Below are 27,981 nucleotides of genomic sequence, written 5' to 3' on the forward strand. Positions count from 1 at the left end.
AGAGTGTTCCCCTTATGTAAGTGGAATTACCCTCCACCCCTTGCTAGCCTTCTTTGGCTGTTGTGAGGTCCAACCAGATAATGTCATAAAATGAGCCTGTAAGGGCTGTTTGCTGTGATCTGGAGAACTGGTACTCCTGCTTAAGTGACTTTTTTTTGTACTGTATAAATTGGTTGTATGTGTGGAGGTGGGAGAGTGAGCCTTTGGGACTGAGTGCAACTTTCCTTTTGCAGAAGCTGCTGGGTATAGTGGAGGAATCGATGAGTCTTAGCACCTCCAGAAATGAACAGTTATACAGAAACATTTAGCATCTCATGATGAAGTGGCAACCAGTGGTGTTCAGCCCCTTTTCACCACTCTGCTTTAGAGAAGTGGGAACCAGGACTAACCTTTTGACATTTAATACACAAGTGACTCATGACCTTTAGAGACTTCCCCTTGCTGCTTAGATATGATCTCATTCAGAATACTAGGGGTGGGATGGGGAACACTGAATAAGTAGAATCTTCATTTAGTATTCCCCTCACTTTTTCTACTATAACAGTTATTCTCTTCTTAACCAAATGTTTTACTCCATATAGAACTTTCAAATTCATTATATCATCATCTTTTTAGTAGGTATTATTTGTTTCTTCTATTATAGATGAGGAAAATGAGGCTCGGAGAGTATATTATTTGCCTAAAGTAAGGGGAAAAGATAATATTCAAACCTTCAAATAGTAGTAATTGTTAGCATTTACTGAGCTTCCTATATGCCAGTCATTATTCTAAGTGCTTTACATGAATTCACTCGTAAACCCTCACCAACAACTGTCAGAATCTCTCTATTTTTCAGGTGAGGAAATGACAATACTAAGAGTCTGGAGCTTGCTTAAAGTGAAGGGCAGAGTGAGTACCAGGACATTATAGAATTCTCCCCATTTTAAAGGTAAAAAAAAACGAGGCTCAAAAACATTAAGAAACTTGCTCAAGGTCAAGCAACCAACAATCGGAAGAACTGAGGTTGAAATTCAGCAAGCTGACTCTAATGCCTATGTTCAGACTCTCAAACTATACTGCTTCTAGTGTAGGGCTCTTTGTAACCAGGTTAATTGAAGCAGAGAGAAAGAAAAAGGGGGTGCATATTAACATTACACAGCATATTTAACATTTAAAAATTAATTTTTAATGAATATAACAGTCACATCTTTAAAAATCAAGCAAACTTTTTAAATGTATAAATGAATGAACCTTATTCATCCGGGTCCCCCCATTAGAGGTTACTAGAGTTTCTTTATGCAGATATGAGCAAAATTATTTTATTTTCTTTATTCTTCATCCCCCAAATCATACATTTTATGTACCATTCAATATATTTCTTTGTACTTCTTTACTGAAGTATAATTAACTTATTATATTAGTTTCAAGTGTACAACATAGTGATTCAATATTCTTATACTCTACCAAATGATCATAACAGTAACTCTAGTTATAATCTGCCACCATACAATGTTATTATAACATTATTGACTATATTCCCTATGCTGTACATTACATCACCATGAGTTATGTATTTTATAACTGGAAGTTTGTGCCTGTTAATCTCTCTCATCTATTTTACTCATCCCTTCCCCCTCTCCCCTCTGACAGTCACCAGTTTTTTTTTCTCTGTATCTGAGTCTGTTTCTGTTTTATTATGTTTGCTCATTTGTTTTTTTAGAATCCACATATAAGTGAAATAATACAGTATTTTTCTTTCTCTGTCTGACTTGTTTCACTTAGCATAATACCTTCTAGGTCCACCTGTGTTGTCTCAAATGGCAAGACTCCATTCTCTTTAAGGCTGAATAATATTCCAGATCTTCTTTATCTATCCATCCATTAATGGACACTTTAGGCTGCTTCCATATCTTGGCTATTCTAAATAATGCTGCAATGAACATAGGGGTATATATATCTCTTCAAATTGTGCTTTTGCTTTCTTTGGGTGCCCAGAAATGTAATTCTTGTATCATATACTGCTGTTGCCTCTGCTGCTACTAAGTCGCTTCAGTCATGTCCAACTCTGTGTGACCCCATAGATGGCAGCCCACCGGGCTCCGCCATCCCTGGGATTCTCCAGGCAAGAGTACTGGAGTGGGTTGTTGCCATTGCTTTCTCCAGTGCATGAAAGTGAAAAGTGAAAGTGAAGTTGCTCAGTCATGTCCGACTCTTCACGACCCCATGGACTGCAGCCTACCAGGCTCCTCCATCCATGGGATTCTCCAGGCAAGAGTACTGGAGTGGGGTGCCATTGCCTTTTCCGATTGTATCGTATAGAAGTTCTATTTTTAATTTTCTGAGGAACTGTTTTCCATAGTGGCTTCACCAATGTACATCCCCAGCAACAGTGCACAAGGATTCCCTTTTCTCCACACCTTTTCCAGTACTGTCACTTATCTTTTTAATGATAGCCAATCTGACAGGTGATATTTCATTGTGGTTTTGATTTGCATTTCCCTGATGATTAGTGATGTTGAACATCTTTTCACATATCTGTTAGCCATCTCTATGTGTTCTTTGGAAAAATGTCCATTCAGGTCTTCTGCCCGTTTTTCAGTCAGATCTTTTTTTTCCAATATTGAGTTATATGATATTGTGTATCTTTATATTAACCTCTGATCAGCTATCTCATTTACAAATATTTTCTCCCATTCATTAGGCTGCCTTTTCATTTTGTTGATAGCTTCCTTCACCACATAAAATCTTTTTAGCTTTATGTAGCCTCATTTGTTTGTTTTTGCATTTGTTTCCCTTGCCTGAGGAGACACCTAAAAGAAAATATTGCTGAGACTGATGCCAAAGAGCATACCATATGTTTTCTTCCAGAATTTTTATGGTTTCAGGTTTTAACATTCAAACCGTTAATCCATTTTGAGTTTAATTTTGATATATGGTATGAGAAAATAGTCAAGTTTGATTCTCTTACATATGTATGTCTATTTTTCCCAACAACATTTATTGAAGAGGCTGTTTTATCCCCATTGTATGTTCTTGCTTTCTTTGTTATAGATTAATTAACTATATAAAAGTGAGCTTTCTTCTGGACTCTCTAATCTGTTCCATTGATAGATGTGTCTGTTTTTGTGCCAGCAGTATACTGTTTTGATTATTGTAGCTTTGTAGTCTAGTTTTAAATCAGGGAACATGATACCTGGGCTTCCCTGGTAACTCAGCTGGTAATTCAGGCTGCAATGCAGGAAACCCTAGTTTGATTCCTGGGTCAGGAAAATCCCCCAGAGAAAGGATAGGCTACTCACTCCAGTACTCTTGGGCTTCTTGGTGGCTCGGTAAAGAATCTGCCTGCAATATGCGAGGCCTGGGTTCCACCCCTGGGTTGGGAAGATCCCCTGGAGAAGGGAATGCCAGCATACTCCAGTATTCTTGCCTGGAGAATCCCCATGGACAGAGGAGTCTGGCAGCTACAGTCCACAGGGTCACAAAGAGTCAGACATAACTGAGTGACTAAGCACACACACATACACAGCATGATGCATCCAGCTTTGTTCTTTTTTTCTTAAGATTGTTTTGGCTATTTAGAATCTTTTATGTTTCCATACCAGTGTTAGAATAATTTACTCTAGTTCTGTGAAAAATGCCATTATCTGTATCTTGATAGAGATTGAATTGAATCTGTAGATTGCCTTGGAGAATATTAACAAAATTAATTCTGCATATTTCTTTTTTCATACAATATATCTTTCAGATGTCTCCACATCAATCCACAAAGACTTTCAGAAGTCTCATCTTGATGCTCACAAATCTCTACAAACCTCTATCGATCTGTGTGTCCTGCACACATCTTTTTATTTTTTACCAACCTTTGGTAGTGTCCAACTCTGTTTACATCTTCGCTCAGAGCCTCACTGCTAGACTATCTGGGACTTCTATAGAAAATATAGTGCCTAAACTAATTCCTTGGTCTTCCTCTGACACATAATCCAGTATCTTACAAACTCCCTAGCTGAACTAACCCCCTCCCCTCCTATTGCAGTTTCAACTTACTCCTATCATCTACCTACCTACCAGCCAATCTACCTGCTTATCTGTATAATGCTTGTTGGGCATCTATTCTGAGCAAAGCACCATGCTTACTTTGATGATGAATGCTTAGTGTCCTTGCTGTTCAGCAGTTTTCAGTTTAAATGGAGCCTGTAAATAAATAATCTTGGACATAGGAGTCAGAGAAGTAGCGGATTGAGTGAGTCATGAGGCCCAAGGATGGAATTATTCAGATTAGGCTCCTAAACTAAACACTGGGCCTCAGGGAAGTGTTCACTGCCCATATAAACCCTGAATTAATGCATTATTGGGTTTGGACTTCCCAGAAAAATCCTGAACCTGATATGAAAGCATAGTACTTCCTCTGAAGGGTCTTTTAGACCCTTGCTACTTTCTTCTAACTAGTCCTTTCTACTCTGAGTAGAGGCAAGTTGTCTGACCCGCCAGCTTGCTTGAAATGGAACTGCAATAAGCCTCCACCCTCACCCCCATCCCCCGCAAAAAAAAAAAAAAAAGAGAGAGAGAGAGAGAGAGAGAGAAAGAAAGAAATAGGCCCAAAATAAATCATGTAAAGAAACAGGAGGAAATGCTGGTTCTGGGTATTTATTCAGCAATGTATTCAGTCTTTGGCCACAGGAGGGCGGTATAGGCAATGTTTCTTGAGGGAAGGGCTTCCTTCTGAGTGGTGGTTTAGGATGGCTTCTGCCAACAGGGAACAGAAAACCAAAGAGGTCCTGAAATTCTCAGGCTGTAATCTGGAAATTTTAGTCCCTTTGGAGAAGTTCTAACTAACGGGAGCCCTAGGGGAAGGGAGGCAGTGCAAAGGTTGGTATTCACAGCCCACAGCAGAGAATAATTCCATGACACTTTTCTTCTACATCCTAAATTGTGAATCAAGAGGACTATGCCTTGATCTTCATTCACTCATTCATTCATTTACCATTTAGTTATTCACTCATTTAAAAATACTTATTGAATTCCAAGCACTGTTCTAGGTGCTAGAGATACAGCAATGAAAAAAACAGTCTCTACCTTCATGGAGCTTACACTTTATAAAGGGAGAAAACAAACCAATAAACAAATAATTATAACATTTCAAGGCTAGAAAGAAAAGCAGGATTATGGAATAGACAGTGATTGGATGGTTCAGGGATGGACTCCTTTTGAAGAGATGTAATTATACCTAAACTTGTAGATAGCTAGGAGAAAAATCTTCAGGCAGAGTCAAATTCTTAATCCTGTCTGATTTTCCCTGTAAAATGCCACCCACACAACTATACAATTATATGCAACCTTATTCTTTAACTTAAACCAATCACTCGCCTTTCCTCGGGGTACCCCACTTGAGACCAAATCCACGTCTGCCACATTTTTAGCAAGGCTGTTGAAATTTTAAAACAACCAATGCTTTAAGTTACAACTTTAAAACAAGTCACGGTCTTTTAAGTTTTAAGTAAGTTTAAGGACTTGTTTGAGGTCATACAGCTTTAGCTTTTCATCCACTGTCCTTTTTTCACTTTGCCATCAGCTTCTCAAGGCATTGTGGGGGCACAGCAGCACACGAAGGCATCAGCCATTTTAGGTGAACATGAGTTCACAGGTAGCTCTTCCTAAGAACTAGTGTTTAGAATAAGGGAAGTGACAGTTTCACCATACTCCCCATTGTCACTTCCACCTGTATGTGTGTTCTGAGGGATGTGTGGGCAAACTTCCCAAGCAAAAGTCCCAAGGGGACTGTAAATCATGCCACAAGGGGAAGGGCTTAAAGAAATGTCATGTTTACTTGGAAAACGTGTGTGTGTGTGTAAGATAGGTGTTCGGGGGGGATCAGAGTTTGAACTCATGATAGATATCTTCAAACACTTAAGAAGACTGTTGCTTAGATGGGTAGATCCTTCTTGCATAGCCCAGAGGCGAACAAATGGACAGAAACCAGAGAAGAGTGAATTTTAGCTCAAAATGAATAATGGCTTTGGAAGCTACAGGATGAGATTTTTTTTTCTTCTTCTTGTTACTGAAGATATTCTAGTGGCTGCTAAACAAAACTTATCAAGGATATTGGAGGAAGAAAAAGTGGGCTTTGGAAATAGATCTCAATTTAAATCCTGCTATTGGATTTGGGAACCTATATGGCTATGAACAAATGATGTAAACATTCTTAACCTTAGTTTTCTACTCCTTAAAATAATAATAACAGTTACTTCTTTGGGGGCTTCTGGGAAGGATTAAATATAATATGTTGAAAAGCCTAAAGTAGATATTTCTTCCTCCCACTCTACTTCCTCTACCCTGTCACATATACTGTAGTGAGGAGTCCTACAAAGGGAGGTTGGGAGGAAATAACTTTTTTTCCATTTCAAGTATGGAATTCTTTGATTTGCTCTATAATCATCAACTTTATTCATTATCTGATTATGCTTAGAATACTATGACTTTGAAATTACATGCATTCGTGATTCTTTTTCTCACTAGACTGTAAGTTTCCCAAGAGGCTCTCTTTACCCCTTAGCTGTCAAAATAACTGCTTACTGAATTTAACTGCTGAATAACTGAACTAACCAAGAGTTCCTGTCCTCAGGGAATTGCCTCTCCTAAATAGAACTGACATAATGAATGTACAAGAGCATCTAGTCATATAGGTTACCAAGAAAATTAACAGACAAGGTTTAATATCTTCAGATTGTCCATGGCAAACATCAGGGACTATGAGGTGGCTGAGGTGGGAGTTGGATGGCCAACTGAATGAGTAGCAATAGGGGTCAGGACAAAATGTGGAACTTTCCTTGGGTATGCTTTCTGATAGAAGTGGGGCTTTGGGAGCTATTTGAACCATGAGAAAACCAAGCATTGGCTTTTCCCTGAGAGAAGGCAAATATTTAAGACCTAGATATCATACCTGGGTGGTAGGCCATTTGGATTCAAGTCAGAACATTGAAACAGTTTATTCTTGTGACTGAGGAGATATCATGTCAAATGCTTTTGGAAGGTGGAACATGTGTCACCTAGTGGCATTTATATAGCATAGTGTTGAAAAGCATAGGCTCTAGAGCCAGACAGGGTTGGTTTGCACCTCGGTTCCATCACTGACTAGCTATGTGACATTGGGCAAGTTATTTAAGGTCTATGCCTCAATCCTCTCATCTGTAAAATAATGACAATAATAGTATCTTCCTCATAGTGTTATTGTGAGGATTGAAATAATTAATATATGTAAAAGGCTTAGAACAATTCTATGAGTAAGCACTCTATAAGCATTTATTATTATTATTATCTAATGAGTTCCCTTTGGATCCTGAGAAATATGCTGGGTACTTATAGTAATTTCAGTGTGAGTTTGGAAACATTTATATTCTAGACAATATTTATAAGTTTATATTATATATATATTTATATTTATAAACAAACATTTATATTCTGAATAATATAATTCTATATTATATTCTAATCCATGTCATTAGCTCCTCAGTAGTGGCTGTAATAGAAGTAGTGATAATATCTGGCTCAAAAAGATGAAAGAACTTTTCACCAACTGAAATTGTCCAAAGGACTACCAGGTTATCTTAGGAGAGAGGAACCTTTCTATTGTCGTGGGTGTTGGAGCGGAAAACTGGATGAGGATGTTACAGAAGGGATTGAAGGATGAAATTGGGACTTTGCTATGCCAAGAGAGTTTCTGATTTCTTGATTCTTATCAGCAGAAGGGCTGCCTTTGAGGTGCTTCTTGAAATGTCAGGGCCTCTTCTAATTTTTTGAAATTAAAATTGTGGGTCACCTTACACAGAAAGCTAACTGTAAATAAATGGGGCTGGGATCAAATGTCATGTTTCAAAGTCTGAAATCCCCCAAAAGTACTTTCAAGACTCAAGAAATGAGTTTTGTTTTCTGTTCTGCCAGTAATTAATTATGTAACCGTGTATAGCTTACTTTCTCTGGGCCTCAGTTTCCTAACCTAGAATATGAGGGGTTAGAGTAGATTTTCTCTGAGGTCTCATAAGGTTACCTTCTGTGGTTGGGATATATAATTCTCTGAGTAGAAACAACTAGGTGAAGGAGCTATTCATGTATTCAGCAGATGTTTATGAAGCACCTGCTAAGTGTCAAGCAAAGGATACCAGATTGGCAAGGCATTGTATGCCATGCTACAGAATTTGCCTTAAAGGCAGTGGGGAGCCATGGAAGGCCTTTGAACAGAGGAACTATATAACTCAGTGTTCAGCTGTGGAAATTATATTGCTCTAGTTATTTTCAGCAGAGTTTTAATATAGAAAATTTAGTGTTTCCAAAATTGGTAGAAGGGCTGAAGGGGCAAGCTTTAGACTAGGCCTCCAGGAATGAATCTCAGAATGAATACAGCTGTTTTCTCTGCCAGAAGAAAGAAGGTAAAGCATCAGCAGCTTTGGGAACACTGTACCTGATTTGCAATCTAGGAATTAGGAATCTGCCACTGCCTTAACTATTGTATAGAGTATCATTATGCCTGCTAGATCCTCCATAGCAAAAACAAATAAGTAAAAATATTTGAAAGTCTCATTCCCTGCTTGTACAAAGACACAAAGCAGGGTCTAGACACTGAGACCTATGGAAAGGTAACACAGCTGCAGAAAACTCTAAAACCCCACCATTCTACTTGTCACTAGAAGCAGCAGAAGTATGTTTTCTGTATTATCACTTTCTTTCAAATATTGTGCATATGCCTATGGTTGGCAGAAATAAATCACATCCAAAACAATGGATGCAAAGAAGTTTGAGAAATCACAGGTTGTTGTTGTCATTTTGGTTTTTATTAATAGCTTTTCAGCAATACAGGAAGGTAAGCTAGAAGGAGGGTGGCATGGATTCTCAGCATCCAGTATATAGTATCCACCATAGAATTAAGAAGAACAGGACTGCTTTTGAAAGAGATAATTTGTCCAGGAGAGTAGAGGCTGAATTGGGGAGACAGAGCAGCACAAAAGACCACAGTAGCTGGCAGTAGGGAGAGAGAGGAAGAACACATTCCTCAAGGAGGAAGAGAATCACCAAGACTTAGAGACTGGTTGGCTAGTAGCAAGGTGAGGGAAAAGGAAGACTTATGGATATTTCCTTCGTATCTCCTTGGCTAATTCTGTGTGTGACATTCCCAAGGGACAGGGAACTCAGGGAAAATAGGAAGCTGGCAGGGGTGGGAGAAAACTGCTTTGATTTTGGACTTACCAAATTTGAGGTTCTTGTGAGATATTCAGGAGACATCCAGAAGGCAGGTGGAGATTCATCTCTGGAGTTCAAGAGAGTTACCTGGGGCTTATCAGCTAACCCCCAGGGAGGTTGTAAGCTCCCTGCAGGCAAAGACCTATGCCTGTTTTGTTCCTCCACTGGTGTCCTGTAACCTTGTTGAAAGGTGGTACTTCAGTGTGTAATGTAGGTGGCGGGTAGTTAAAGCCTTGGGAATGGATAGGTCCATCATTCAGTGCAAGTGTGGAATAAGAAGAAAAGGGGACTGAGATTAGAGGAACTTTGAGAAATCATGGCCTTAATGACTAAATGAAGAACCCAAACAGGAAGCAAAGATAATACAATCAGACAGGTCATGTGAATGTGTCCCCAAGGCAGAGGGAGTAAGGAAGGAGTAAGGCATCAATGGAGACCAGACCATTCAGAAGATGATGGAAATTTGAATTCTTTCCATCTTTTGGCTATGGTGAATAATGCTGTTATTAATACACACATACAAGTTTGTTTGTGTGGCATGTTTTAATTTTTCTTAGGTGTATATATAAGAGTGGAATTGTTGGGTCAAATGGCAACTCCATGTTTAAGTTTTTGAGGAACTGCAGACTATTTGCCAAAGTGGTTTCATCATTTTACATTCCCACCGGCAGTGTTATGAAGGTTCCAATTTCCCACATCCTCCCCAACACTTATTATGTAGCTTTTTGATTATAACCATCCTAGCATGGGATGGGGGAGCCTGGTGGGCTGCTGTCTATGCGGTTGCACAGAGTCGGACATGACTGAAGTGACTTAGCAGCAGCAGCAGCATGTGTAATGTGGTATCTCATTACAAATCTGATATAGCAAATATCTTTCATTTGCATTTTCCTGATGATTAATATCGTAAGGGATTTGATTTAGGTCATACCTGAACAGAACTGAATAGTCTAATGGTTTTCCCTACTTTCTTCAATTTAAGTCTGAATTTGGCAATAAGGAGTTCATGATCTGAGCCACAGTCAGCTCCTAGTCTTGATTTTACTGACTGTATAGAACTTCTCCATCTTTGAATGCAAAGAATATCATCAATCTGATTTCGGTGTTGACCATCTGGTAATGTCCATGTATAGAGTCTACTCTTGTGTTGCTGGAAGAGGGTGTTTGCTATGACCAGTGTGTTCTCTTGGCAAAACTCTATTAGCCTTTGCCCTGCTTCATTCTGTACTTCAAGGCCAAATTTGCCTGTTACTCCAGGTATTTCTCGGAGAAGGCAATGGCACCCCACTCCAGTACTCTTGCCTGGAAAATCCATGGACAGAGGAGCCTGGTAGGCTGCAGTCCATGGGGTCGCTAAGAGTTGGACAAGACTGAGCGACTTCACTTTCACTTTTCACTTTCCTGCATTGGAGAAGGAAATGGCAACCCATTCCAGTGTTCTTGCCTGTAGAATCCCAGGGACGGGGAAGCCTGGTGGGCTGCCGTCTATGGGGTCGCACAGAGTCGGACACGACTGAAGCAACTTAGCAGTAGCAGCAAGGTATTTCTTGACTTCTTACTTTTGCATATAATGAAAAGGACATTTTTTGGGGGGTGTTAGCTCTAGAAGGTCTTGTAGGTCTTCATGGAACCATTCAACTTCAGCTTCTTCAGCATTAAGGGTCAGGGCATAGACTTAGATTACTGTGATATTGAATGGTTTGCCTTGGAAATGAACAGAGATCATTCTGTTATTTTTGTGATTGCACCCAAGTACTGCATTTTGTATTCTTTTGTTAACTGTGATGACTACTCCATTTCTTCTAAAGGATTCTTGCCCACAGTGGTATATATAATGGTCATCTGAATTAAATTCACCCATTCCAGTCCATTTTAGTTCACTGATTCCTAAAATGTCAATGTGAGAAATATATTCAAGGGATTAGATGTGATAGACAGAGTGCCTGAAGAACTATGGACAGAGGTTCGTGACATTGTACAGGAGACAGGGATCAAGACCATCCCCAAGAAAATGAAATGCAAAAAGACAAAATGGTTGTCTGAGGAGGCTTTACAAATAGCTGTGCAAAGAAGAGAAGCAAAAGGCAAAGGAGAAAAAGGAAGATATACCCATTTGAATGTAGAGTTCCAAAGAATAGCAAGGAGAGCTAAGAAAGCCTTCCTCAGTGACCAGTGCAAAGAAATGGAGGAAAATAATAGAATAGGAAAGACTAGAGATCTCTTCAAGAAAATTAGAGATACTAAGGGAACATTTCATGCAAACATGGGTACAATAAAGGACAGAAATGCTATGGACCTAACAGAAGCAGAAGATATTAAGAAGAGGTGGCAAGAACACACAGAAGAACTGTACAAAAAAGATCTTCACGACCAAGATAATCACGATGGTGTGATCATTCACCTAGAGCCAGACATCCTGGAATGTGAAGTCAAGTGGGCCTTAGAAAGCATCACTACGAACAAAGCTAGTGGAGGTGATGGAATTCCAGTTGAGCTCTTTCAAATCCTGAAAGATGATGCTGTGAAAGTGCTGCACTCAATATGCCAGCAAATTTGGAAAACTCAGCAGTGGCCACAGGACTGGAAAAGGTCCGTTTTCATTCCAATCCCAAAGAAAGGCAATGCCAAAGAATGCTCAAACTACTGCACAGTTGCACTCATCTCACATGCTAGCAAAGTAATGTTCAAAATTCTCCAAGCCAGGCTTCAACAGTACGTGAACCGTGAACTTCCAGATGTTCAAGGTGGATTTAGAAAAGGCAGAGGAAACAGAGATCAAATTGCCAATATCCATTGGATCATCAAAAAAGCAAGAGATTTCCAGAAAAACATCTGCTTTTTTGACTATGCCAAAGCTGTTGACTGTGTGGATCACAACAAACTGTGGAAAATTCTTCAAGAGCTGGGAATACCAGACCACCTGACCTTCCTTCTGAGACATCTGTATGCAGGTCAGGAAGCAACAGTTAGAACTGGACATGGAAAAAAAAAAAAAAAAAGAACTGGACATGGAACAACAGACTGGTTCCAAAATGGGAAAGGAGTATGTCAAGGCTGTATATTGTCACCCTTCTTATTGAACTTATATACAGAGTACATCATGAGAAATGCTGGGCTGGATGAAGCACAAGCTGGAATCAAGATTGCCAGGAGAAATATCAATAACCGCAGATATACAGATGACACCATCCTTATGGCAGAAAGTGAAGAAGAACTAAAGACCTTCTTGATGAAAGTGAAAGAGGAGAGTGAAAAAGTTGGCTTAAAACTCAACATTCAGAAAACTAAGATCATGGTATCTGGTCCCATTACTTCTTGGCAAATAGATGGGGAAACAATGGAAACTATGACAGAGTTTATTATTGTTATTTTTTTGGCTCCAAAATCACCACAGATGGTGACTGCAGCCATGAAATTAAAAGATGCTTACTCCTTGGAAGAAAGGTTATGACCAACCTAGACAGCACATTAAAAAGCAGAGACATTACTTTGCCAAAAAAGGTCTATCTAGTCAAAGTTATGGTTTTTCCAGTGGTCACATATAGATGTGAGATTTGGACTATAAAGCAAGCTGAGTGCCGAAGAATTGATGCTTTTGAACTGTGGTGTTGGAGAAGACTCTTGAGTCCCTGGAACTGCAAGGAGATCCAGTCAGTCCATCCTAAAGGAAATCAGTCCTGAATATTCATTGGAAGTACTGATGTTAAAGCTGAAGCTCCAATACTTTGGCCACCTGCTGTGAAGAACTGACTCATTGGAAAAGACCCTGGTGCTGGGAAAGACTGAAGGCAGGAGGAGAAGGGCACGACAGAGGATGAGATGGTTGGATGGCATCGCCAGCTCAATGGACATGAGTTTGAGTCAACTCTGGGAGTTGGTGATAGACAGGGAGGCTTTGTGTGCTGCAGTCCATGGGGTTGCAAAGAGTTGGACACAGCAGAGTGACTGAACTGAACTGATGATTAGGATATTGAGTATCTTTTTATGTCTTTTTGACCATTTTTTGGAGAAATGTTACTCAGATCCTGTGCCAATTTTTAAATTGTGTTTTTAAAAATAATTGAGTTATGAGAGCTCTTTATGTATTCTAGATACAATCCCTTATCAGATATATAATTGGAAATATTTCATTCTGTGTATTCTCTTTTCATACTTTTTTCATATTTCTGTCATTTTTTAAATAAAATATTATTTTTAATTGAAGGATAATTGCTTTACAATATTGTGTTGGTTTCTGCGATACATCAACATGAATCAAACATAGGTATACCCTTCCTTTTGAACCTCCCACCCACCTCCCCCACGTCCCACTCCTCTATGTTGTCACAGAGCACCTGTTTGAGTTCCCTGAGTCATACAGCAAATTTCCACTGGCTATCTATATCACATAGCATATTTTTACCATATATTAAATAGATAGCCAGTGGGAATATGTTTTCCACTGTATATGTTTAGCCAGTGTATATGTTTTCATGATAGTGTCCTTTGAAGCACATAAGTTTTTTAACATTGACCAAATCCAATTTATTTACGTTTTGTTGCTGATGCTTTTCATGTCATATCTAAGAAACCATTACTAAATCCAAGATCACAAAGATGTACCTGTATTCTCCTCATTTTGTTAAACTTAGCCACAATATCATTACCACAGCTAAACAATTAATAGTGATTCCTTAATATTACTGAATATTCAGCCTGTTCAAGTTGCCATTTGTCTCATACATGTCACATATGGGTGGTGATGCACACATATGCAAGTTCCACCTGAATCGATCACTCTTTTTCCTCATTGTTTACTTGTTAGAGAACCAGATTTTTGGTCCTGTAGTTTTTTACAGTCTATGTCACCATACTGCAGTTTAAATTTTTTTTTTTTGTCCTCTGTGTATCATGTAAATAGCTAGATCTAGAAGCTTGATCTGATTCAAGATATTTTGCCGTTTGTTTTGGCGCAAATCATTCATAGGGGATGTGATAAGTCAAACTTTTAAAGTGGGCATTTCTTTGGGTTTTATTCTATCTTGTAAGGCTAGGGGCCATTTTATTTATACCTCCATTGACTCAGAATTTCCACTCACCAAGTTTGAATAGCTGACTTTCCTAGACTCAAAGATTTTTTGAGAATAGAAAGCAATTCTCATTCCTCTTGGAGTTTATAGTATGGTAGAAATACCAGAAATTAATTAGTTCTATCCCTGGATAATCTAGTTTCTTGCCCCTTTCCACCAATATCTATCTGTTCATGTGTACAGTCCTATAAGAGTAAGAAAGGCCCTTAGAGATATTCAGTGTAAGTTAGTCCTTGGTTTTGAGGGCCCAGAAGCCTGCTCTATATTTTTCTGAGGTAAGGTTCAGAGGTTTCACTGAATTCTGACAGGTCTAAGGTCTCCTGTGGCAGAAGGGAGATGGAGTCCCATAGAGGGGAAAGGAGTTGCCCAAAAGTCTTATAGGAAGCTTGAAGTAGGCCTAGGAGTAAATCTGAAACCTTTCTGTCTCTACTCCAGGGCTTCTCCATTTCAGACACCAGACCACAAAGACAGAACAGGGCAGTGATTTCAAGCAGATTGCAAGTTTTATAGGTTTTGTAGAGGCTTTTCCAATGCAAAACTGTCCTCTCTTCCTAGTACCCAGTATGCTGGAATAGTGCAAGCTGTCATAGTTCAAAGAAACCAGAAATAGGAAAGAAATCTGATCTGCAAGTGCAGAGATATCAGAGAAAGATAAATATAATTGAATTTTGTATAATTTGTAGAGTGTCCTTGTGATTCTGTACACAGCACTGATTTGTTGGATTTGTATAGCTAATTGTGAGTGGCCTATAATACTTGAAGTGAAGTTGCTCAGTTGTGTCCCACTCTTTGCAACCCCATGGACTGTAGCCTACCAGGCTCCTCCGGCCATGGGATTTTCTAGGCAAGAGTACTGGAGTGGGTTGCCATTTCCTTCTCCAGGGGATCTTCCCGACCAAAAGCATCTTTGCTTCCTCCTTGGCCCAGGCTCCAAAGTTGCTCCAAAGGGTCCCTTCCCGCCACGCACCCCCATTCCTTTTCCCTCCTCCCTATCCTTTTCCCATCCTTTACCCCAAGCTTCTATTTCTTCATCATACCCCCCCCTACCATTTCTTCTTTCTCTTTCCCATCTTTCCTTTTCTTTCCCTTCTGCTTCTCACCGTCTTCTCATCATTCCCTCCTCTCTCCCTGCCATGCTCTCTCCCCTCTGGTCCGTTCTGTCCATTCCCTTCCTCTCTCCCAGGCCTTTCCCTCCTCTCTCCCAGGTCTTTCCCTCCTCTCTCTCCTCAGCTCCATCAACCCACCCACAACAAGCTCGCCACCCCTACGCCAGAACTGGCAGCCTGGAGCTCCGGCTGGGCTGGATGGAGCGGGCCTGCTGGGGGACCATGTGTTCACCGATTGGCTGCCGCTGGTAGCACGCCAGCTCAAGTACCGCCCCCCCGGCGAGTAAACTCTCCTCTGCGGCACCTGTTATTGGTCGGTGGGCCTGTCAGCATTTTGGCTGCACCTCACGCAGGCGCGGGCAGTCGTTCCGTGAATAAAAACGCAGAATATGGGCTGGGGGGTGGGGAGAGGCGAGGAAGAGAGCCAGCGAGGCAGGGATCGAAAGAGTAGCTGGCAGCCCAGAGCCCGGCGAACAGAGCGAGCATAGAAAAGCGAGCGAATTAGAGGGAATAGAGGATACCGAGACTGACCGGTAGCCAGCCAGGCAGGCGGACGGACGCACCCCCGGACAGACAGACTGAGCAGGCGCCGGAGAACCTCGCGCTGGTTTCTCCTGCCTTTCTCTTTGAAAGCCAGGATTTTGCCTTTTCCCGTGGCGCCCGAGAGAGAATGCTGGACTCTGCAGACTTCAGCGCAAGCTAAGATTTCTCAGCTAGGGAAGAAAGATCAGCTCAGTTCTGAGAAGGGGGAAGCAAGCACCCCTGTCCCCATCCCCCCTTCCCCCCTCCCATACCAAACTCGGGCGCCAAACCCAGCCCTTCCCCAACCACCCGACTTCCTCCTCTCCTTTCTAGCATGGTGGCTGTATGGACAGTCTGACAGAACAGAGACTGACATCTCCCAATCTGCCAGCCCCTCATTTGGAACACTACAGTGTTCTGCATTGCACCATGACCCTGGATGTGCAAACTGTAGTCGTTTTTGCCGTGATTGTAGTCCTTCTGCTTGTAAATGTCATACTCATGTTTTTTCTGGGAACGCGCTGAATGGAGTCCAGCCGCCTGAGCTGTCTGGAATTCTCGCTTTGATTTCATCCCGAGAACCTCCAAGGAAAAAAAAAAAAAAAGAGAGAGAGAGAGAGACAGGGAAAGAGAGGGAGAGAAAGAGTACGCTTTCTTACTCAGGGGGGAAAACGTTTTGAGCTTCAACATGGCCTCGCTGTGATATGTATGACGTTGGTATATTATCTCTCCCTAAATCTTTTGTTATGTCTTGTCTTTTAAGTATGCCTGTGAGTGTAGTTGCTTATTGCTTGAGTAAAATTGTTGATAAAGAAATGCTTTCTATTTAAGTGTGCATGTGTGTGTGTGTGTATGTGTGTGTGCATTCTTCATTGATGTGACGTTCATGAAGCAAGCTCTGCATCCTTACACAATGGCTTTGCTGATTGTGGTGTTTTGTCAATTCATTTTCTGGAAAACGACCTTTAAATTCCATCAGAGAATTTTAGAATTTCTTTCTTGCCATCAGAAGATGGCATTTGGGTTTGTCTGGGGCAAGGGAGGTTGTGGGAAAAGCATGATGAATTTCTGGCAGCTTAGGAAAAACAGTGTTGCACTAGATGTTTAGAGGAAAGAAATTGATACAGGAATGAATTTAGGGAAATTATTCTTCAGTCTCTTAATGAGAAGCGAGAATATGGAAAGTGATGTGGTGGGGTGCGTTGTGCTGGCAGTTGGTGACTGTGTTCTCTGAATCTTAATTTGCTGTCCAGCGTTTACAGTTTCCAATTTGGAAAGAAGCCACGTTTAAAACATTTCTTAAAAATCATTAAATGTCAATTTCTTTGGAATCATGGTATGTGGCATCAAAATGTTCTTTGATTTTTATGAATTAGCAGGAGAAGACGTTGACAGTAACTGTTTGGGTTCTTTTTCCCAAAAATTGTACCTATGAATTTGAGTTTGGGGATTTTGTCTCTATGGCCTCCAAAAACAACTAAAGCTAGCTTTCTACCAACCTTGGGAATAATATATTTAGATATGCCTCTTTGGGGTAATCTCATTTGCAGTGATGTTCTTGAACTACATTTTAAATAGAACTTGCTAGTGTTAATAAGAAAATGGTGGTTTTGTTTGCTTCCTTGTTCTTTAAAATCAGAGGTCTCTCTATTTGGAAAGTTTCCATTTTAAAATGAAATTATGTATCATGCTAAATTGAGAGTTTTGAGCACCCTCCCCCCAAAAAAAATGACTGGATGGAAAGGGATGAAAGCTCTGGAAAACGTGAGCTAGAAGCAACATTCCAATTTGATATTTATTTGCGTGTCTTTATCAGGTGGTAGTGGTGGTCATTGCTGTTATTTTTGCTATTGTTATTATTTTTATATTTCTGTTTCCCCTAAGAAAGCTTTTGTCAAATCCAGTAAAAAATTTGTCTCTGATGCCAGTGTGCATAATATTATGCACCCCCCTCCCCCACCTGCTGTTGTTGGCAGGTCTTCTTTCTGTTGCTTACCTGACTTGAAAGAGTACCATTTCTGTCTCATATAGCAATTAATCAGGACACATAAAACATCCACACACATGGTCCTCCTGCACCCATGTGGGCGACTGTTCATGAGTGATGTGTACATCTGCTGGCAGTGTACTTTCAAGTACCATGTACTGTTGTTTGGACTGTTTGGAAAAGATTTTGAAGGGAGGAGGGCTGTGAAGGGGGCTCTTGAAATTGTCCAGACCTTGGGGCCCAAAGAGTATAATTTTATGGCATTAGAAGAGGTTTTGAGTCACAAGGTGTGCTCTCGATGGCTCTGTGTGGGTAAGAAACTGATTTTTTAATTTGGTTGGCACCATGTTGTAAGCATGATCTGGGAAGTTTGCTGGCATTGATTCTTATTATTTACTCTTTAGTCCCTTTGTGGGAGCCCCTGGGTTGAACTAAGAACTTGATTTTTTTGCAAAGAGAATCTAGTGAGTCCCACTTGCCCTCCCTTCCTGCATTTGCTCCAACAGTATTGTGTGAAGTAACCTGATATTTTAGTTGGACACTTTGTTTTGAGACAGTGTTGGAGAGTGATGAAAGAAAGGCTGTAGGCCGGGCAGCTACAGACCTGGGTCTTCTCTGTTCAGCAACTGCTTGACATTGAGCAATTTTGGGATTCTCTATAACATGGCATTTGGGGATGGTTGGACTATGTTTTTGAATTCTGTGATTTTGGGTGTCCATATGCACTTGAAATCAGAGGCTAATGAACTGGGAAGATAACTGAAAAGGCAAATGAAATGTTAATAAATGTTCATCAAGGGGTGATGGGAGGGGGGAAGGAGGAAATATCTGGCTGCTGGTATCTGGAGAAACTTGTTTTACCTAAGAGATTCTTTTACCTAGTTATGTGGGAAGAAAACTGGACTACAACAATAGAATGCTTTTTGATTTTTCCTTCAAGGAGATAAGGATTCTCCAAGGCTAGTCTTTGAACCAGGTTTATGACAAAGTATGTGTCACCTTTGGATGCCTGACAGACCCTTGGCAGAAAGCCTTTGTAAATGTATGTGTGTAGGATGTGTGACAGTATGTATGTGGGTGTGTATGCACATCTACTCTGTGTGTCGGATACAGACTCCTGAATCTGGATGGGGTTGAATGTGCTAGGAATGAAGAAAAACAGCAGGACATGAATTGAGTTCCCCAGTTCTGAAAGGCCTCCTTGTGCTAAGGCCTACAAGGATTTGACTGGTGCTAACTCTGATGCTGGGAGGGATTGGGGGCAGGAGGAGAAGGGGACGACAGAGGATGAGATGGCTGGATGGCATCACCAACTCGATGGACGTGAGTCTGAGTGAACTCCGGGAGTTGGTGATGGACAGGGAGGCCTGGCGTGCTGCGATTCATGGGGTCGCAAAGAGTCAGACACGACTAAGCGACTGAACTGAACTGAAGGTGGATGAGTGTCCCCCTCTATCGGTTTTCCCCTACCCTACACAGCCTCAGACTAAAGGGGTAGCTTGGAAGAGCTCTTTCATCAGTACTTTAGTTTGTGAAATGGGTAAACATTTTTCAAATTAACTTATCTTTAGGCACATAAGGGAATGTTGCTAGCCAGATGGCAGGCTACCATAGAGCAGCTAAAACGGAGTTTAGGGAGTAGTGAACAGGGTGACTTTTTACTTGTGTGGATCCTGAAGGTTTGGCATTTCTTCTTCAAGATTGTGAGAGTAAGCAAAAAGAGAAAAGAGTGGGAGAAAATGAAAAATGCAGCCAAGAGGAGTGGGACCCTCTGCATTTTGACTTTTTCCTCCTTTCCTGTCTCTTCTCTTCATCTTCCCCCTTCTAAGCTTTTCCCCTCTTTGCTGATATAGCCTCCTCTCTCTCCCCCACCATCCCTGCTGTAAGGGGTAGGAAGAAGAAGGCTTTACCTCTCTGATTTGTCCCAACATTTTCTGACAGAGCTCCTTGTTCCCTTTCCTTCTGTCTAACTCCTTTGTAAAGGATACTTTTTGCTACAAGCTCCCCACTAGAAGATTCAAGAAAACGTCCTTGACCAGTATCCAAGCAACTCCTGCATCACATAGCTCCCGCTGAGGTCTAGGGCACTTGAAAGTTCCAGGCACAAGCGCTTTTGGAGAAAGGCGGGAGCTGGCAAGGCAGGGCTTGGAAAGATGCTTTTGGGGAGAGGATAAAGAAAGAGCAAAATCCTCATTGCCCACAAATACCTAGAAAACATATCCAGGGAAGGCATACAGAGCCTCGCTGCATCCCAGTCATGGGACTATTTATTTGAAGGTTCTTGGGTTCAAATCCCTGTCTAGTCACTGCCTTCTCCTTAAGATTAAATGAGCCATTTCACAGTCTAGCTTTAGTGCAAGGAGATCTGAAGGCTGTGAAAAATGTTTATGTCCACCATGCAGGGAGGAGGTAAACGGATAGTGTGCATGCATGCTAGTTGCTTCAGTGGTTGTCTGACTCTTTATGACCCTATGGACTGTAGCCCTCCAGGTTCCCTCATCCATGAGATTCCTCAAGGCAAGAATACTGGAGTGGGTTGCTGTGCCCTCCTCCAGGGGATCTTTCAGACCCAGGGATCAAACTCAAGTCTCCTGCATTGCAGGCAGATTCTTTGCTACCTGAGCCACCTGGGAAGCCCAAAGGGATAGCATGTGGGAACAAACTGAGCAGTGCTTCCCCTCTCCCCATCGAGACAGCTTCTATCTGTCAGAACCTGTAACATCTGCCTGTGCAGTGTACTCCAATTTTGGCTGTGGCTAGAGAAACTTTTGGAGAAGGCAATGGCAACCCACTCCAGTACTCTTGCCTGGCAAATCCCATGGATGGAGAAGCCTGATAGGTTGCAGTCCATGTCGCTGAGGGTTGGACACGACTGAACAACTTCACTTTCACTTTTCACTTTCATGCATTAGAGAATGAAATGGCAACCCACTCCAGTGTTCTTGCCTGGAGAATCCTAGGGACTGGGGAGCCTGGTGGGCTGCTGTCTCTAGGGTCGCACAGAGTTGGACACGACTGAAGCGACTTAGCAGCAGCAGCAGGGAAACTTTCGCAACCTAGCTGCAGTGTGAAATTGGTTTTTTGTTTGTTTGTTTCTATGTTGTTGGTCTCTGAATAGATTCCAACTGAGATAACTGAGCAGATTGGAGAGGCCAGTTTGATTGTTAGTTTGGTGAACAGGGTTTGGGCCCTGATTCAGACTTTCTCATCCATGTGTGTGTGTGTGTGTGTGTGTGTGAGAGAGGGGGGGGGTGGTGAGAGAGAGAGAGAAATTAAGTTGCTAGGGGCCTGAAGGATCCCAATGAACCTGTGGGTGAGGTGCTCTTCTGTATTCTGGTGAGGTCTAGATTGGGAGTGCTTGGCTATAATCAGAGGGTACACTTTAGCAGTTGCAGAGATGCTGCCAAAGCATGTCCTCCTTCTAGCCTCTCTTTGTCATCTTGGCCTCTGCTCTCCTTGGCCTGTGGAGTACTTGCTCTGTATAGAGATATGATTGGAAACTGAGCTATTCTCAAAAAATAACTGCCTCCTCAGAAGACCTCCCAAAAAGCATCTGGATTCAGTCCCATTGGCTTTGCCCCAAAAAGTGGGATGGAAGTAGGGAATCTCAGACCCTCTAGCCCTTATTTCTAGCTCTGCAACTTGTTTAGGCCAACAGAGTCTCTGGCTTTCCAGGAATCCTTGATCAAAGCTTAGCTTTTCTGATGTCTACCCAGAGTGTCTCCTGTCATTAAGTAGGTACAGCCCTCACGAGTATTTGGTATGGTGCTTTGCCTTGGCACCAAAGTACTGAGTGGGAAAACTAGAGAGGGGAAGGGCCTCGTAGGGAGAGAAGACTGGGGAAATAGCCCAGTAATGACAATACTAATAATCCCTTGTCAGTGCATGGGCCTATACAAAGCAATTCTGTATTTTTTCCCAATTTAGAGCATCACATCAACCTTGTGAAGTAGATAGGAAGTATTGTTATTCCTGGTTTTACCGATGCAAGAGGTAAAAGTCAGATTTATGGGATGGTAGTGGGTCTGCCTTTCAAATGGACAGGGGCAAAAGAGTCAGATTTGATCATTCCCAGTTAGTGTGCAGCTGAATGGAGTCAGGTGGAGGGGAAGGAGCATAAGTCATCCCTGAAATCATACTAGCTTCCTCAGTTACTTGCTTTAATTTTTAGTGCTTTTTTCATACCTCTCATTTATATAGCAATTTTGGACAGAATTCTTTATTCAATAAAATGTTGCTTTTTAATCTTGCATATACATCAAAGAGTTCCCTTTAGTCTCATGAAAACTCACTATTTGGGATCTTCAAGGAGAAAGTCAGTGTGAATTGGTGAAGCCTGAAACACTATATATATATAGATATATATGTATGTATGCTGCTGCTGCTGCTGCTAAGTCGCTTCAGTCGTGTCTGACTCTGTGCGACCCCATAGACGGCAGCCCAACGGGCTCCCCGGTTCCTGGGATTCTCCAGGCAAGAATACTGGAGTGGGTTGCCATTTCCTTCTCCAATGCATGAAAGTGAAAAGTGAAAGTAAAGTCGCTCAGTCATGTACGACTCTTAGCGACCCCATGGACTGCAGCCTACCAGGCTCCTCTATCCATGGGATTTTCCAGGCAAGAGTACTGGAGTGGGGTGCCATTGCCTTCTCCGATATGTATGTATATATACATACATATGTATGTTTATATATGTATAAACGTGCTGCCCAGAACTGATCATATTATACCATGTGCCATCTAATCAGGATTAAATAAAAAAAGGACTTTGTCTATGAAATACCTAATTTTGCAATCTTCTACTGGTCCTCAGTCCTCAGTGAACATACAGATCACTTGGAGAGTTTTTATTTTATTTATTTATTTATTTATTTTTTTGAGAGTTTTTAAATACCTGTGCCAAGTTTCCACTCTAAGAGATTCTGATTGAATTGTCACATGATAGGTTCCAAGCAGCTTTTTATTTTTAAATAAAAAATAAGTATCCCAAGGTGATTCAAACATGCAGAGAGGATTAAAAGCCTTCTTAATGGCTTTGCTGCCTCGTCCAGTCGTCTATGCTCTTGTGAAATTGGCCTTTTGAACCTAACTTCAGGTGTTTTTGAACCAAGCACTAAATTTTGTTTGGTTGATCGATTACTCTAGCTTTTTATGGCTTTTAAAATTTTGCTTCATTGTGCCAAAACTTAGCAGTTCCTTCTAGCATTGCATCAGTTGAACTTTTATTTTCTTTGGTTGGTCTTCCTAGCTTTTGGAGTTTTTCTTTTTTTCCTTGCCATGAAACAGATTAGCAGTCTCTTCTAGCATTGCATCATTTAAAAACTGAATAAGTACCATCCAAGCTATTGATTCCAAGTAGTGTTGAATATAATTTGATTAATGCTAGCTCCTCTGGCAACTCATCAAAGCTGCCTCTTGGAATTGGAGCCAGGAGGAGAAGGGGACGACAGAGGATGAGATGGCTGGATGGCATCACTGACTCTATGAATGTGAGTCTGAGTGATCTCCGGGAGTTTGTGATGGACAGGGAGGCCTGGCGTGCTGCAATTCATGGGGTTGCAAAGAGTCGGACACAACTGAGCAACTGAACTGAACTGAACTGAACTTTTGTGTACATCTGGTCAGATAGTGCAGAATCCACTGGGCCCTACCATCATCTATCCTATCAGCCTGTTGATGAGGATAATGTAGCATGATGGATTTGTTGTATGCTTTGTGGACATCAATTTGTATGCAAGTTTCATAACAATCATCTACCAAGCCAATGACCCCATGAGAAAAAGTATGAATCATTTGGTATCTTACCCCTAGTAAATCCTTTTGCAGACTTTGGGGTTCCCTGTTTTCTTTGAATACCCACAAACCATATGTTTCCTAATTGAGTCCAGAATTTGCCTGAGGGTCAGTGCCACAAATGTAGATTTTGGGTACCACTTTCTTTTCCCCTCTTTGGAAAAGCAGGGCATCATAGATTTAGCTTTAAAATAATATATTTAGTTTTCAAACAGTTCACGTAACTCTGTATGTGTATTTCTTTTGCTTGACTGCATTGTTTCTACTAACATGGTGGTTCTCAGCCCTAGCAGCACATTGGAATCACCTGGGGAGTTAACAAGACTAACAACAATTCCTAAGATCTCTGGGGGAGATCTTATTGAGTTGGTCATGGTGAGGCCTGGCATCAATATTTTTTTAAAAGCTCCCTGAGGTGACAAGAATGTTCAGCCAGGGATGAAAATGACTGCTATGTTCAAAGGAAATGTCAGCTCAGCCTGAATCTGGCTTGTTGCACACATGAATAGGCAGGCTTCACAGATGGTGAAATTTTATTCTAGGATTGTGGGGGCCTTGATGAATCCTAGGGGCTTGTGCCCACACCAAAATGGAGGATTCAACCCTAGAGAGTGAGTAGTCTGAGGGTCTATTTGGATTTTGAATTATCAGCTGTGAGATAGTTTGACCCTTTCAGGAAAAAAAGTTCCTATGCATTTTCTATAATGGTGAAGAAGATTCTGTTCATTTGCTGGGTGACCTTGGTCAAATTATCTCTCCCCTCTGAAATTTGGTTTCCTCATCTGCAAAGTAAGGTCAGGTGGATTAGATAGCTTCAAAGATTTCTTCCAGGTTTAATGATCTGTGCTTACTTTGTGATGAATACTAATGATCAAAATGATTAAGAATATTATTATTCAAAACTAGTAGGTGATCCAAAGATCTCTTTTAGCAGGTTTGGGATGCACAGGGTTATTTTGGAGGTAGGAGACTTGCCTTCCTAATTATATTTAGCTTAGGTCTCTTCTAGAATAACTGAACTATGGGGTTATATTCATTGAGCACACACTGGTTGCCCACAGGGAAGTGAAATCTACTGTGAACTGAGTGGCAGGGGGGATGTTAGTTTGGGATTTAGTATTTATTCAAGAGACATGTTGCATGGGTAATTGAAAATTGCCTCTTATAGATAAAATGCCAGCCTTATAGGTCTGGGAAAGCCTAGGAGGCAAGCAGCTGGCTCTTTTGACACCTCAGAACCCCTTTCCTACAGTATTTTAAGTAGCCATTCATTTAGTTAATACTGCTACTAGTGCTAATATGAATTTAAATGAATAAAATTTTGTACTTATTTCATTGGCTGTTCGCTTAAATCTGGAAGTAGTTGAAGGAAACTGAGGCACTGGGAGATTAAGCGTCTTACTCAAGGTCACATATTCAGAAAGTGATCATTCCTGGCTTAGAACCCAGGTCTCTTGATGGCAGATCTTTTCAGTTCTTCCAGTGTAGCCTGCATACTGAACTCTGTGGTCAGAATGTGGTCATGACTGAGAATTTAAAAGTTGTTACTGACATACAGCAGAATTCAAGAGAAAACTTTGAAGAAAGGAACAAAGAGATAACCTAGAGGAAAGGGAAAGGTTAAGGGAGGGATGTGTCCGAGGTCAGTTGTTTCTTGCTTTTATCACTCTTCTGTGCTAGTTTCAGGCCCCTGACAAGAATTGGGCATTTGGGCTTTGAGCATCAAGATTGAGAGTTGGTAGTAGAGAAGAGGGAAATTGTGAATGCATGACGGAGAGACAGCATATGGAAGGCAGATCTTTAGTAGGAGAAAAAACTCTATAAATGGCCTTGGGCCTACTAAAATCAAGCTGTGGCTCTGTACCTACCTTGCTGCCAGAACTTGATCAAAGCCCTTCTCCACTAGGCCTCTTGTTTCCATGTGACTAAAATGAGAAGTAGATTTAGTAGGAGAATCGTGTTCTTAAATGAAATTTTAGCCACAAACTTCTCTATAAAACATGGCATGAAAAAGCAGAACTTGTCTTTTTGAGTGGAGGAGAGTCTAGAGTTCCAGACTTGCTAGTGCAGACCTTATTCATTAGGGGAATTAGAAGAGCAGGGATGGTTGCCCAGCACAACCAAATTGCTTGGAAGATAAGGTAACTCGATGGAGGAGGCCAGGGTGGGCCAGCAATTAAAGTATTTTGGAAATTTGCATGCCTCTCCCCGTCCTGTTTTACAAGTGAAAGAATTAAGGCACTGAGGGAGAAAAGGTGGGTCTGGTATCCTGAGTCATCAAATCAGCCCCTTGCCCCCTATAACCTTCTACCTCTGCTATAGAGTTCTGGCTCTGTGCTCCCTTGGCTGTATCAGAGACCTGGATGCTCTCTCAGGTTTGGTTGGAGAGAGCTCTTAGAGAGAGGCTGGGAGAACAAAATTATTATGTAACCTCCTAAAGGGGAAAAGGCCTGTCAGAGCCCTTAGGGTGCCAGGCAGTCAGATGCGGGTAGGGGAGCGGAGAATCTTCTGCAGACTACATCAGTTCTTCTGAGGAAGGGCTCCCTGGGTGCAATACTGTGCTGCTCAGCCATCCACCCTCAGGGTCCAGAGGCATCTAGCATTGTGCATCCATAGCCAGATCTGGGAATGGTTCTGGCAGCTATGACCTCTGTTTGCCTGCCTTCATTAGAGGAAGGGAAGGATGTACCTCCCTGCCCAGCAAGCAGGCTGCAGGAAGGATGTGCTAAGAGCCCACCCACACCCCCCCAGAGTGTGTTGCCTAAAGGCAGCATCTACTTTTAGCTGTGCTTCCCACAGCCTCTCCTCTGCCCACTCTCTTCCATCCTCCTCTCTCTGTGAACCCTGCTGGTTGGCAGTAGGGCTGGGCAGTGGGTGCTTTGACATTTGGAAAGAGGCATGGTAGAGCCAGGAATCCTTAGGAGAAGCTTTGATAGAGCTGACATGGTGGGGAATGCTCAGAACAGGCATAATGATGAGACTGCTTTGTGTTTAGGGCCTAATAGGCAGTGGAGAGATTTACTAATGTCCTTTGGACCTTGCAGCCAGCTGAGGCACTTGTTTTGAAATCTAGATTGAACTGCATAGGAGGGCTTAGAAAAATTTATTGGATAGAAAGTGTATTGACACTTTCTCTACTTAGATTTAGAGAAAAGCCACTGGGGCTGGTGGATGCTTGCTTGATTCTTGACTCTCTTGAACATTGTCTTAAACTTTTCAGTGGGTTTTGCACATTGTCTCACTTGGTAGTGGCCCTATGAAGTAAGTAAAACAGGGACTACTGCATTTTGCAGATGAGAAAAATGAGACTCAGGGATGTATTGTCATATAGTGCCTGATCTGGGCTCAAGCTTTGAAAGTTACAGTGCCATTTAAATCATTCCGAACAGCTCTATCTTCTAGAAAGGGAGTGTTACAGCTGTCTTGAGTCCAATTTCCTCATTTTGGAAGCTGGGGAACTAGGCTCAAAATAAGAAAGGATTCACACAAGGAAACACACAGTATGTTTGAAGCAGTACTTGAGCTATAGCTTGCAAGAATGTGAGTTCCTGGATCCATGGGACTTGCAAGCTGCTCTTGTCTTTCAGGAATGGTAAAGGAAATCTGTATGATGTGATAGAAAGCAAAAGATCACTGAACTAATTGTCATTTTTTAGCTCTGTGACCTTGGGCAAGTCACTTAGCCTCTCTGAGTTGGTTTTCTTTTCTATTAAATGGGGCTGATAATCCCTGAGAACTTTCTGAGGCTAAAATCCCTGAGTGACTGCTGTAGTGGAAGGGCCTGACACTTGGTAGGCCTCTACCTTTAACAAATTCTCTCTGTAAAGGATTTGTTAAAGACTTACACATGAATATAAAGAGGGGCTATAAATATGAACTTAGTTGCTGGGTGACCTTTAACAAATTCCATTGTCTTTGTGCCTCATTTCTCTCTGTTACAACATGGAGGCCTCTTTTATTTTCCTCCCCTGGAAGGATAGAATCCCTATGTCCCGGCCCATGTCTTGGGTCATTGGTGGGAAGCTGGAATTTTTTTTTTTTCTTATAAGAAGCTTTTTTTTATTTAGCCCCATCTCCACCCACCCCACCACCTGGCCACACATGGTACTATAAATACCAGACTAGCTTTCTGTCTCCCTATCTCCTGCAAAGATAAAAGAGGAGCTTGGAAGAAAGCCAAAGTTAATTGTATTTTTATTTAGTGCCTTCTTAAATCCATCAAGCCAGAATCACCTAGGTACTTAGCTTTTAAAAACCAATTCTTTGCTCCCAGGTCCTTGACCAGAATTTGTGATGGG

The 27,981-nt window shown here is 41.5% G+C and overlaps 2 protein-coding genes across 15 annotated transcripts in view; both read left to right on the top strand.

Moving 5' to 3' along the window:
* The window catches only part of ARHGEF9 (Cdc42 guanine nucleotide exchange factor 9), a 420,665-nt gene that overhangs the window by 211,541 nt on the left and 181,143 nt on the right, over window positions 1-27,981 (top strand). Inside the window, exon 1 of one of the 14 annotated variants that reach the window (XM_010822033.4) lies at window positions 15,786-16,621. The exons of 11 other annotated variants lie outside the window; for them this stretch is intronic. In XM_010822033.4, the coding sequence (XP_010820335.1) occupies window positions 16,613-16,621 (9 nt within the window). In that variant the 5' untranslated portion in view covers window positions 15,786-16,612. Of the gene's footprint in view, window positions 1-15,785; window positions 16,622-27,981 lie in introns of those variants that run through there. 2 more of the 14 variants (XM_010822034.4, XM_005228254.5) reach the window with 2 other exon arrangements.
* On the top strand, window positions 15,786-16,429 carry LOC132344327 (uncharacterized). The gene has a single exon (XM_059883797.1). It carries the CDS (start codon window positions 16,250-16,252, stop codon window positions 16,427-16,429), a length of 180 nt encoding a protein of 59 aa, XP_059739780.1. The 5' UTR covers window positions 15,786-16,249.

This window comes from Bos taurus, chromosome X, assembly GCF_002263795.3.
Source record: "Bos taurus isolate L1 Dominette 01449 registration number 42190680 breed Hereford chromosome X, ARS-UCD2.0, whole genome shotgun sequence".
In the NCBI taxonomy this organism is placed as follows: Eukaryota; Metazoa; Chordata; class Mammalia; order Artiodactyla; family Bovidae; genus Bos; species Bos taurus.

Excerpts from the sequence above, each read along its gene's own strand:
- LOC132344327 (XM_059883797.1), top strand. The coding sequence starts at position 16,250 with ATGGACAGTCTGACAGAACAGAGACTGACATCTCCCAATCTGCCAGCC.